General features: G+C 36.2%; 1 protein-coding gene across 1 annotated transcript in view; it reads right to left on the minus strand.

Moving 5' to 3' along the window:
• Window positions 1-9,897, minus strand: part of LOC145773947 (uncharacterized) — a 31,052-nt gene extending 21,155 nt beyond the window's left edge. The window contains exons 1-4 of the mRNA XM_082585071.1: window positions 9,826-9,897; window positions 9,636-9,726; window positions 6,957-7,109; window positions 6,100-6,265 (exon numbers count right to left, since the gene is read on the minus strand). Of these exons, the coding sequence (XP_082441197.1) occupies window positions 6,100-6,265; window positions 6,957-7,109; window positions 9,636-9,726; window positions 9,826-9,897 (482 nt within the window). The remainder of the gene's footprint in view (window positions 1-6,099; window positions 6,266-6,956; window positions 7,110-9,635; window positions 9,727-9,825) is intronic.
• Between the last annotated feature and the right edge of the window lie 4,017 nt (window positions 9,898-13,914).

Raw genomic sequence — 13,914 nt, forward strand, 5'->3', positions numbered from 1 at the left:
TGTTAACTTGAGTCACGGAAGTACAAAAACTACTCCTTTAAAGGCACAACATTGGACCAGTTCAAAGCTCGACGTAGAGACTACCCTTCTTTTGATCGTAATCGGTTTATTCAAGCTTTGATTGACAACATTGGAAGCAGGATGGTGGACACCAACAATGAAAATTTTGTGAAGAGCTTGAAAATTATTGTACCAGAGTTATGGCCTGCTGCAGTCGAAGTTCCATGGCAAGAAGGGGAGCAGAGATTACGAAAAATAGAGGAGAGATTTCATGTCATCACTCAGATTTTCGATTGCATGCTGACAATCCTTGTCATATACCAGATACGATAAAGTTGCTCAAGAACGTAGTACTAAACATGATTGCTATAAGTTCTGCTGAAGCCGAACGTGGATTTTCACAAATGAACTTGGTCATCACACCGCTACGATCACGGCTGACCATATCACTTGTTTCAGCATTGTTGTTCATCAGCATCAATGGACCACCTCCTCATTTATGGAATGGCATTGCGGCAGCTCAGAAGTGGTTGCAGACTCATCGGTCGGCTGTGGATATTCAAGTTAAGCATTCCAAGCTGCCCACATTGAATGAACTCAAATCTCTGCAAAAACTGTTTGCTGGGTAAAATCAAGGACTGTCGTGGTGCTTACAACTTAGCCCATAAAACCACAGACCTGGCAGACAGGCTATTTGTTTTGTGTAATCTCGTTTGCACCAACTTGGAATATGCTTTTGTTGTAATTGGAGTTTTTTAAACTGTTCGTTAATAATTAAATGAGATTTTAGTGTAACTGTCACATTGGCAGCTTATTGGTTCTTATACAGCAAATCTGCAACCACAAGCGCTCATTTCAAGAATTGCATTTCCTCACTTTCCTACAGTCAATGTTTTTGCAAGTGTGCTTAGGATTGGCTCATACAAATAAGTTTACAATTGAGTAAAGAGATTGGAATTAGCTCATGCAAATCAAGTGTAGGCCTACGCAGTAAAAAAACAAACAAAGGAGATTGTAGTGTAGCAACCAAGCCAAATTTCAAACTAATAATTTTATATCGGATTCAACCACGTTTTGTTGCTTCTACCTTTTCTGTACTTCAAGCTATGTTTTAGCGTGGGTTGTTTTTTGACATGATTTTCAGAAGTAAAAACATACTGAACAGTGTTTTCTTTTAAAAAAGGTAAACATTGTTGGCTAACCTACACCGATTACTTATACATACTTTGTCTATAACAACACAGCTAAGTGTTAGAGCCCCCCCAAAAAAATTTTAGGAATGCACCCCTGCTTACGTCTACCAGCGTTGTACGGTACTACATAAAACGTATGTAGGTAAAAAAATAATTCTTTGTGAAAGCGTGAGCATGGCTTTTGAAATGTCATTTTATATCTTACAGTGACCCATGCAATGAACGTTCAACAACGGTTCCATAAAAGGTGCCAATTTCTTGTAGAATTTATAAATCAGCATGTTACATTGGTATACAAAATGTTTAGAAAACAAGTAGCCTACAAGCCGTCGTTGAAACGTCACCAAGCAATGTAATTCCGTTGAAAATATAAGCATGAAAACCCAAACTGTCAAAAAAGAGGACATTTGAGCATTTTTTAGTTTCCTCGGAGGACAATTCATTTTTCTTGAAAAAAGAGGACAAATCTTCTTAAAAGAGGACATATGGTAGCCCTACAAGAATTGGATATCATGACCTCTAGTTTTGCTTTATAAGAAAGACGAATACTGTGGGCTATTTATGTAAGTGTAGTTTGCTATTGTAAGTGTAATTTATTTCTTATTTTTACAAGCTCAGTTACAATAACTAAACAAACACAGCAAAAGTCACCAAGAAAAACACAAATGTAATAACTGGGTCAAGAATACAATAATACCCTCACAGACTAAACGTCATAGTGTTATAAACTAATCATTTCATTATCAACATAACTATAAAGAACTTTCATTTCATCATCACGCTGAAGTCCAAATAACTGTAAGTTGTGGGCTACTATAAGAATCGTTTGTTTTGTTTCTCGTTTATAACTGTGTATAACTGTGTAACTGTGTGTTTTTTGTTTATAACTGTGTATAACTGTGTAACTGTGTGTTTTTTGTTTATAACTGTGTATAACTGTGTAACGGTGTGTTTTTGGTTTATAACTGTGTATAACTGTGTAACTGTGTGTTTTTTGTTTATAACTGTGTATAACTGTGTGTTTTTTGTTTATAACTGTGTATAACTGTGTAACTGTGTGTTTTTTGTTTATAACTGTGTATAACTGTGTGTTTTTTGTTTATAACTGTGTTTAACTGTGTAACTGTGTGTTTCTTGTTTAAGCAAGATAATTTGCATAATCACAAGTCATCAAAAGCAATAGCCAGTTGAGAGAAATGAACCCTTTCACAAGAGACGACATGTTTATGAAAGATCAGCATTGAGTAACGCGAAAAATTTTATACACATATCAGTAGCCTACAGCACCCGGGCTGTGTTTATCAATTCGGAGGCAGGGCAAGTGTGGCTTATTGCCGGTATCTAGGCTTAGCTACAGGTTAAGGCTGTTTTGTTGGTTAATTGCATTTTTTTTGTAGGCTAATTTTTATGCTCGGCGAAGTTCGAACACGAACATGGCGAACATGAAGCAAACTTGATGTTGGTTATCAGTATCACGATTCCTGATAAATTCCATATTTGGTTTTCCGCGCTTTTTAAAGTTAAGCAGCAAAATTTTCGCTTTCCAGGTCCAAATCTAAAAACTGGATTCATAATAAATTGAAACCTAGAGATAAACTAAGTTTAGTGAAATGAAGAAGATAATTTGATTGTGAACATTATAAATACCCATATTTTTGAAATGATCAAGAACTTGAAGAGAAATTATAATATCAAGAATCCAACTCTGCGGTTGACGCATGCAGCAAACAAGCAATTGACTCCCCAGCCTCTGATTTGAAAGAATCAGGATGAGGAAAATAAGATTATTACCCAGTGAAGCAATTGAAGTACAGAACAAAATTGATCAAACAACGATTAGTAAGCCATGTGGATTAATTGTTTTACATTATATTGTGTAACATCTTGTTTGCTACCCGTTATCAAATCGGTTCAAAGTTTGTTCTAAAACTCTTTGTTTTAAATTTAGTTGTTTTTATGAACTTTTCTGGGGTAGTGTGTGCAGTCTCGGTATAACTCAATTTAATTAAACCAGCTCAAGAGTTTTCAATGATAAATTACATAATTTGTGACATGAAAATCGAACGTTGGCCAGCAGTTGAGGCTAGTTTGTTTTGTAAGCGGGGTTGCCAAACAAGTTTGGATGAATCGCAATTAAATGGACAACACTGCTTTTACTTCAATGTGAAGTGTTTGACTTTTTTTAATGAAATTAATTTTGGTTGCTTTATGTCAGTGGAAAAGTGACAGGTGCATTTAAATCATCACAAATTGTTATTTTGGGCTCAAACTTTATAATGATAGGAGAGGGTGGGGCTAGTTTGAACACTTTTTACGTTATTTACTCTCACAGTCATGTTTGTTTATGAAAAAAAGTTGTTTTAGCTTTGTTGCATACCTATAACATTTGTAGATACGTCGCAAAAAAAAAATTGAAAACTTTTTTACAGTTTAGATTTTATACTGAAATACAAAATATTTTTCAAGTGTTTAAACTTACCCCGTGTGTGGGGTATGTTTAAACACGCAAGGGGTAAGTTTAAAAATCATAAGACTAGCCATTACCAACTGGACAACTTCTTGTTATAATGCAGTTTCGCAGTTTAGATCAGAACAAGCAGAAAAAGAACAAGGTGTATCGAAAAAACAACACAAATATTAACAGAAAATCAAGAAAATTCGGCCACAAGTCGAATTGCAGTCTCATATCAATCAAGTGTCTCATCGCATGTTTTCACTCAGAATCTGAGACACAGTTATGGCATACATAGTCTGGGAGGTCTTCTGTGCAGTCTTGGTGTGCCCATTCACGACCTCCATTACACCTTACCCACTCTTCACCAGGACGGCTATTCGTATACGGCTCGCTGCACACCAGGCAAAACCACAGCTCTTTACGTTTGGTTGTTTCCTTTGTTAGATATCCCAGCCTTCTTTTCGAGGGTTTTGTTGGTTTTCTTTTTCTTCCTTTTAGCTCTTTTTCAAGTTTTTATTTTTCCGGCCTATCTGTCAAGATTGCTGCTCTTCTTCTTCCTGCATTTTGCCTTGTTGGAGCTTTTGGCATAGGCATTATTCTTAAGGGAGAAAAGTCATCAGTCTTCAGAGAACTCCCGGCCACACAAACACTGGTGGATATGCCCCTATCTGTCTTTCTCTTGTAGGTTCTCATAATTATTTCAACTTAAACAACCTGAATGTAAATTTAAGTCAAAAAAAACAATTCAATAAACAATTAATAACACAAAAACGATTTAGCAAATTTGATGGGGCAAGTTTAAACACCACGTTTAAACTTGCCCCCACAGCATCCAGTGGACATTTATTTAAATTTCACTACCAAGTTAACTAGCTATCAGTTCAAGTGACAGGCCATCTGAAAGACAGTGAGTAGGTACTTTAAAACTGCAAAGAAACTTTAAATCACTTTACTGCAGACTGCGTTACAACACTACAAGAAAAAAATAAAAAGTTTACTTTTACCCCCCAAAACAGTCTTTACTTTCTGGAAAGTTGCATGATCAATCTATTTCGACTAAAATCGTTGCTGGTACTCGGTAACTATGCAAGCATAGATAAAGCAACAGAGCTTCGATATATTTATTTTCGGAGAGGAGCTATTAGCAGTGTTTAAACTTGCCCCTGTTCAAACTAGCCCAACTCTCTCTTACATTACCTGGATTTAGTTTGTTAAATTTCATCTGAAGAAAACATTATTGACCTATTGTGATATATTCGCTTACACTCAATTATTTCTCATTTACATTCTATTCAATTTCTTTCTCAATTAACACGCTCACAGTGAGCTACTTTCGTGCAGCCCAACAGGTCACACTGGGGGTCACTCAGCCATTTTTATGACAAAACAATAGGCCTATTCTTTTTTTAAATTGTGATTATTTTTGTAATACTGTAGTGAAAATGTTTTTGCTTGTACTACTTATTGGCTTGAACTCTTATTGGTTGCAGTGAAGTTTAAACGCCCTTGCTACAAGAGTTTATTGATTTCATAAGTTTTCCAATTTTTAATCACCCGGAATAAAATTTGTATTTGAATAAAACAACAGGACTTCACTTGAGGATCGCAGCAGCACATGATTTCTTTTTTTTTTCATGTTTACTGAACATCAGCCTATCTTGTTTCAACGTAATTTGCCGATGCTTGACATTTGTCACATCAAGAAGAGGGAAGCAGCTGACTCGATGACGGATATAGTCTTTCGCTGCTTCCTGTCTGTTGTGGAATCTAGATTGTTATGGTGCTGTTTTATTCGTATTGTGTATAATTGTGCCGTACAACTCTCGCAACAGACGAAATAAAAGTTTCTCTCTCTCTCCATCAAAAAAATCGATATATGATTAGTTTAGGCCTGCATGTTTTGACGCAGTTCCAGTAGATTGGTATTGGTTTGCCGGGTAAAAAAAAAAACAGAAAAAGTAAAAAGTTTAATACTTTTGTTGAAAAGTAAAAAACATCTTTTTTGTTCTTGTACCCGTTTTCTTTCGTAATTACGTCATTGATATAATTTAGTAAAAGCAAAAGCAATGTTTGGTTTGTTACATTTTTTTTCTTTCTTTGAAATAACATAACTTGTTACGAAAGCTTCGATGCTGAAGACAAAATGCGTCATTTAATTTTTTTTTAATTTTTTTTAACAAGAGCTTTCTCCCAAATGTTGCAAAATTGAGAACCACGTGATTTTGGTCCTCATACTCCAATTGATTGCATGTTACGAGTATTTTCTTCCTCCATTTTCATAGTTGCGTAGGATTTTTCAGATTTGTGTTTGAATAAGATTTTATTTTTAAAGATTCTATGTAACATAAATGTTATGTGACATAAATGTAACATACGAGTAACATAAGAATCGTAAATATTATAAATCTTGTAACATTAATCTTATAGTAGCCTATAGTTGTCAAAGCTCACCAAAATGAAATGAACAGTCGTTGGGATGTATTGTTGAAAGATATTTCAGGTGAAAGCAAAGTGGCAAAGTCGGTTAGGGCACACGTAGACGTTTCAATGTAAATGTATTGGCCATCTGTGAGGATGAAATCATTGTTATGTCTCTTGCTAGGGACCCAGATGGGTTCTGTATAGTGAATGGCAGATCATAGTAGAACCAATTGAGGAAACACAATTTGTGTCAACATGAGGCAAAAAGTATAAAAAATACAACGATTGATATCTGTAGACATGATTATACTTTTTAAGTGGTAGTTATGAACACTCTGAACATTCGGTTCAACAATAAATTATGATGCTTTTCTAAAATATTCAAAATACAGTGGTTTGGCCTATAAGCTTGATTGAAGAAATATCTGCAAACACTTGCTGTCATAATTATAATGATGGCGGTAAGTGTGTGCAGATATTTCGTCACATGGAAGTTTTATTACAGTACTCCAAGAGAAGAAACTACTGTACCTACTGTAACTTATATTTTTTTCTGATTTATGTGTTTATACACAAAGTACGCTTAGCAAAATACAAAACTAAAATACATTTATTATGGAGTTACGTCAAAATCAAGAAATTAGGATATGTTGTATAGCTCATCAAATACAAAAATGTTACAACTTGTTTTTAAGTTGGCGATCATGTTGTGTTTACTGATCACAATATAAAGTGAAAAATAGTTTAAATTATTGTGTTTAAACCTCACTATGATGTAACAACACTGATACGAATATGTGGGAACTTAATTTCTCTAACTTAAACTTAACAAAATAATTTTATGTAGGCTACAGTGCAGAACCTTGAACAAATTTTATTTCACTTACTTGAATCCATCAGAGTGCGATCAGTTGTTGGACCAGTTGATGAAGTATCAGTCGGACCTTTTTGCAAAAACCAGTGAGTATTGTCAGCTGGCCGCAGGAGATTGCGCCAACCTCGGCACATACCATGCTCAAATGTGCACACTAGCTCGTCATCTAAATAGCAATACGAGCAAGTAAATTAAATAATATGCTGAATTCATTCTGTCAAGGCAATAGCCATCAGTCTGAAGATGCAAAATCAATGACTTCACAAAACTTATTAGCTTAATCTATATGTTTTGCAACATTTTTACATTTAGCCCTATGATTACCTACTGTTACTTGTGAAGTAATCGGAGAGTATCATGAGACAGGTATGCAAACTTGGTTAAAACAACAAGGTATAGTCACAAAAAACGCTTTGTTGACTCATTATTCCTACAAAACAGTCAAGCGTTAAACTACGCAGTGCCAGCATGCATCATCACTCAGCAATTCACTGCCTACGAGCATAAAGCCTACCAGCGCATTGGCTCTTGTATAATTCCAGAAAGTTAAAGGGTAAAAGCAGCTAAACATTATCACCGGACGTAGTGAAAAAATTTAGTCAATAACATTTTCGTAGAATTTCATAGAATTAACATAGAAAACATGAATTAAACTTTTTATGTGTCTCTACCTAGCTAAGGAATCAATTAATATTAATAAGTAGAAATAAAAATTCCAAAACAAATCCGCTTTTACTTTCACTTGTTCTTACAAAACCTCCTTTGTTCGAATCTTTCAGTATCACCCTTCGTCATCACGGAACGCACCAATTATAAACATAATATTGCCTCCCAGCGCATTGCCTCATTTGAAAGAGCTCTCATCAGGCCCGGACTTTTTTAACCGTTATAAGGTACATCACTTGTATGTGGCCGTTCCGCAGTGAATCGGAGTGGGAGATATGTTAAAACGAGGAATTGTTGGGACGTCGAGGGATATTGACAACTAGTCTTGTAGTAATGGAACGACCCCAAGCTCCGGTCAATTTCCGGCCATTTTTTTCATCTCCGGCCCGGAGCCGGAGGTGAGTGTGCCTGTAGTCAGGTTTTTGACTTTAAATAAATATTTTTTTTGTATTATTGTGGTACTGCAGTAATGCAAGAATAGGCTATACATGTTACCTATATCATTGGTCTCCCAGTAGCGGGTAACGCTAAACAAAACAAAAATCAAATCGTCAGAATTTTTTTATTAAATAAGATGTAACCTGGTATAACCAACACAAAATATTTAGCAGTACACAATGTTGCACATTTGCAACATTGAGCTATAAAGGGACGCTTGAAATTATTTTTTGTTTTATTTTCCTCACAAATACTCATTCTACTCTCCCAAAATCGTGTACTTCCCAGAAATCTTCGTGCATGTATGCAACATAGGACGCTACGGGGAACGTAACATTGATAATTGAATCAAGGGCGTTAGTCAAAAATTTTCAATATCTTAAATAGAATACTATATCGGGTGGATAGAAAACATTGCCAAATTTGAAATCTACCCATAAGTTTACTCTTAAATGAATCCTGAGGATCGCAAAAGAAAAAAACCTTAGGCTATACCGCTAGCGTAACCTATTGCATGATAGAAATTTTTTCCTTTGGCATCTCTTTAGTCTCGCTTAGTACGTAAATGGTTATGCACGTGCCCGCATACGAACATAGTTAGGAGCAAAATATGCAAGTTACCAAGAAACACAGCAAAGATGTAGCGAAAAATGAACTGCAGATAAAAGAAAACGTAACAATACTACAATAATATGAAACAACGGCGTAATGCTACAGCGTTTAAGGTGTGCCGCTATGGCAAACAACATTGCAACAAAGTAACTACACAAGAAAATAAGCTCCCAAGTGATTTGGCAATGCTTCTCTCGATAGTTCCTACAAACAGATCTCGCAATTCACTCGCTGTTTGGTGAACCTTAACCGCTTCTCGGTAAGACCGACCGAACGCTTTACCATCCGTGTTGGCGGAGGATTCTTTCGTTTTTTGGTCATTGGCATAGACGTTGACAACTAAAAGTAGCCTAGATTACTTCATCTATAAAAGAAACCCGTTGTGTCGAATAGCACGAAATGTTTGATGCCAGGCGTTAGAACTTCAATCAAAGCATTTTCCCGCAGTGTTCAAAATGGCGGCGCGGACGCCTTAGGAATTTCTCGCGTGGCTTTTAGGCCTTGCCTTCAAGTACCTGGCGCAAGAAAAGTTACGTAAGTCGGCACTCTTATAATTAGATCACGTGATGCCCCCCCCTCCCCCCGATTGTTCCTCCACCTGACTTGACGTCCTCTCTTAGTTTCTTTTTTTCTTTTGTAAGTCATGGCGTTTGTCGAATAGTGACGTCGCGTGTCGAGCGGCATTGCGGCCGAAAAAGGAAAAAATTGCAACCCTGTTCACAATGTAGATAAAATGTACTACACATACAATCGTCATACACAAGACGAGGCAACTGTGTTCCGAAAGCTAGTGCAAATCGCTATTACCACAGCAAACTCGCAGCAGTAGACTAAAACAGGTTGTTTGTATCTACATTGTGAAGTTAATAAACAGTGTTTATATAACACATTAAACACATGCTTCGTACGCACAATAAAACATTGCATCAAAGCGCTAATGTAAGAGATTTCGCTACTTATGGTATAAATATTTTACCGAGGTTCGGACATGGTCCACTGGTCATTGAAATATCATCTAAAGCAATGTCTCCTGTATCCAAACTTCCACAAGTGCCAGTAAAAGATATCTGAAAAAAAATGGCATGTTGTTTAATACTATGTTGGTTAACTGAGAATTTAAAAACTGTGTACATTTTTCCTACGGAAATGAAACTAAAATACTTTACATCATTTTCTGCATATCCATCTGTTTGTTTGGTGTCTGGGAGGGGTTCAGTATCAAACTGAATTTCCCACATGTTTTATTTCATCAAGTGTTATTCAAAAAAAATGCTGAAAATTTGAGCAAAGAACTTAATGAATAATCATGATGTGATTAAAATTACATGTTTGATTGGTATCTTGCTTATAGGCTACAATGACAATTATGCTCTCCAATAAATTGATTTAAATGAATACAAAGTTATAGCATGCTTAATAATGCGGGGTATTGTTAGAAATATTTGTGGATGTTTTTTGTGATCAAGCAATTTTTGTTTTTCAAAATAACTTCAAGATAAAACAGCATTTCAATTTTTGAAATGCATTTTTTTTTTTGAAAATTTTTGAAATTTTTTTTTTTTTTCAAAAAAAAATTTTTGAAAAGCATTTCAATTTTTGCTCCTCCCCTGGATAGGACGAAGTGGCCTAATCGCGTTAGTTGGTAGGTAACTTTATTGCGTATATTTGGTTTGTCGTTTGCTTTTTTAGAAAATAAGTTGCATTGTAATAGATAAAATATTACAACAAAACACTTCTTTTGCATTACTCAACTACCTCAACCATTTACAAACGAAAACAAACAGAAAGTTTTAAATTTTTTTATAAACAAGTTTTAAAAAATAAGTTCAATCACGGCCGTAGCAACAAAGAACGTGGCCCCACTCCGAACATAAGTCCTGGGCCCCTTACAACGCAGAAACTAGAATGCGGTATTTATTGTAGGCCTACACAGCATGCAAGGTTCATATCATGTATGCACAGCACAGTTCCGCTAACTGCTAATTAGCGAAGCTAACGCTTTGGTTAGCGGATTAGCATTTTCGCTAATATTTATAAATTTTAGCGGACTTATTCGCGAAAGTAAATTTATTGGAAATCCTCTGACTTCTTTGTTGAAAGAGCTAACTTTAACATTATTTTATGAATATTTTCGCACAGTCGCAGCACAGCGGTTGGATCATTCGGCGCCGCCCAAACATTTTAGGGGCCCTCATTCCTTGCCGGGTCCTCTCCGATCGGAGGGTATGGAGGGCGCTTGCTACGCCTCTGAGCACAAAATTTTATTTTTGTCAAGTTAAGTATTGATTTGTTTATTATTTTTTAAAAGAACGTTTTAGCTAAAAATGCTGGAAGGGGGCAGAAAGCATACTTGTAAAAAACAAAGTGGAATTGTTGTGCAATATGTGGAAAGCCAGGGATGAGAAGTTCAATGCAATGCAAGAAGTGTAGTGAGTACATGCAAGATGTGTCAACAGAAAAAGATTACAGCAAAATTGGCAAAGTTTTATGTTTATGGGAAATGTGATAAAGGAAGGTACTTGCTTAAAGTGAAAGGAACTGGCCACCCTACTCTCGTTAGTGCTGAAGGCTTAATATATTGAGAACCTTATCTTCTCATCTCCCGATGCTTGGATCAAGTATGGGACTCACCTTTACCTTTACTTGATGAAAGATTGGGATAAGGGTTTCTATTATAACATTAAAACAGTGACAAACATCTTATCGAGGTGATTAGATAAATGAAAGTGCTGACAAGGGCAAGGCTGGGTTGGGAAACTTCAGGAAATGTTTTTCAGTAAGAAAGCAAGAAAACGTCATCAGAATCTCGTGTCATCTGCAACATTGTACGGCAGTGGTTATCTTTCAGGCTTATGACACGCTTCAGTCTTGTAGGCTACTATCCAGCGGAGGTGGTGGTGCAATATGGTGGCTTCTAGACTGGGCAACCGAGCATGATTGAGGATTGCATCGTTGGTGAGACGATCTTCCCAACCGGTGCCTAGTACTTGTCTCATGCCGTCATCAGCACTGAGTAGTGTAGGTTATATTCATGTTTCAGTTGATTAAGTAGAAAAGATTAGACTGCAATAAATGCATGTGACAACCCTTGTAAAAATAACTAGCTTCGTTTTTAACATAATTAGTAACCAAATATAAGTAACAACCAAAGTGGAAAGTTACAACTAATTCTTCACCAAGGCACCTGTTTTTACATTATTACATGGTAGCAGTGGCTCCGAGAGGGGGGGGAAGTCGGGCCAGTTTCCCCCCTAGCAAAACATTGTAAAGGAAAAACGAGTAGTTTTTTGTTTTTGCACTTTTGAGGGGGGCCCATTTTTAGTACCAAAGTAAAAATGTACCAAATAAATAATCAACAAATTCTTAAAATGTGCGTAGTTCCAAGTATTTCTCAATCATTGTAAATGTCACTCTCGATGCTTCTCATCAAGAACAAATCATTTTCGTGTTAAGGTAGGCGATGTTGAACAGCTTCAAGACGTAAAATCTGAAGCTGAAATGATTTCTGTATCACTGAACGGTTTCGATTGTATTGATAGTGGCAATTTGAAAACTGGTGCTGTTTTAGCTAAGCGGGAACTATTTTTGCTTGACAATTGAACCTTAACTTCAAAATCTGCGTTGGCCAGGCATAGGATATTGTATCCAACATAAGTTATCTGTGAAAGTTAAAGGTATCAGTCCAAGCACGATTAAAGAAAGGAAATCCTGTAGGCTATATTTTTTGTTTATGGATCATCATCATCATCAGTCATCATCTCTGCCTGCAGCAGATTGCGCATCAACATGAGTTATTTGCTTCCAAGAGTGGCGATTTTGAGCCAGCTCGCCCAGTGTCGCCAAGTTGAGTCCGGTCCATGATTGGATGTTGTCTTGCCATCGTTTTGGTTGTCTGCCACGTTTTCTTTTTCCTTCTACTTTTTCTTCTGCGCAAACTTTGCTGATTCCGAATTGTGATTTTTTAGTGTGGCCGAACAGTTTTAAAACTTTTGATTTTATTAACTTATTGCTGCAATTAGATGTAATTTTGTCATAGTTAAAAGATCTTCTGTTTTCGTGTGGTCAAGTAGCCTTTGTTGGTCATGCTTCTTTTGATGTGATTTTGGAAGGTAGTGAGTTTTTTTTTTATTTGAGTTTTTTGTTTATGGATGTTGTTGCTTAGGCTAAATCTAGTTGGAATAAATTCATAATGTTGCCTACAGACAGCGTTGTTCAAATGTCTTATCATTTTTGGAGTAATTGATTATCTGTAAGCTAGTGGCATCTTTAAAGTTATAGCCCAGTCAGAGGAAAAATTCTGAAAAATCTAAAGAAAGCTGTCCTATCATCTTGCAAAGAAAATTGACTTCGAGAGGGTAATCAAGGCGTGGTGCAGTCAAACCCAATGCTTTACATTACCCTTTTGCAATTAAAGCTCTAAAGACGTTTCTTAAATGCATCAAGTTGGAACCAACAAGAGCTTGATCGGAAGCTGAATCAATGCTAAAGTAGCCTACAACTAGCAGTTTTAAATTTGTGACTGCTTTGCATTATGTGGATTACGGTTCTAAACAAGATTCACTGATGAATTTAATGAAATTAAAGAAAGATGTAATCTAAGTAAGAGAAAGCTGAGAAGAGTAGGCTACTACTCGCAAGCTAAAGTTGCTGTGGCAATTATAAATTTAAAAGAAAATGATTTTCTTTTCCTGAGGACAGAACGCTTTTATAACTCCACTTAACTAGCTGAATCATTCAAAGGAAATGTATTCTACCGTACATTGCAAAGGATTCGAATTCGATAGTTGTTGGAATTGACAAATATCAACAAACTCAAACATATCGTCGATAAGTTTGAAGTTCCATGAAAATTTCATCGTATGTCTGTTGTGCAGTTGCGGGCATGTGGGACAAATTTAAACCATTTGTAGGCTACAACAATGACATTTTTCAAGACATTTTAGATAAGTTGGTACTTTTGACAGAAAGCCACATAGCAACATTCAGCTGCAAACCAGAACGAACCACCCCATAATCTCTACACAAGGAATCATTGATTGCAACTTTCGAAAGGTTTTTCCAAATAGTTTTGTTATGATTTTTTTTGTGTTCCGGCAGCTACCTCAAACGGTTGCGCTTTGAGAACGTGGTTTTAGCAATTACTGAAATTTGTAAAGAATTGTTTGCGCTCCAGTAGGCCTATGACTCAAAACCGATTGAAAAGCCTAACTATACACGTTGTGCATCAATTCAGACGTCGCAAAATTTTATCATTT

This window comes from Aplidium turbinatum, chromosome 7 (assembly GCF_918807975.1).
Source record: "Aplidium turbinatum chromosome 7, kaAplTurb1.1, whole genome shotgun sequence".
NCBI lineage: Eukaryota > Metazoa > Chordata > Ascidiacea > Aplousobranchia > Polyclinidae > Aplidium > Aplidium turbinatum.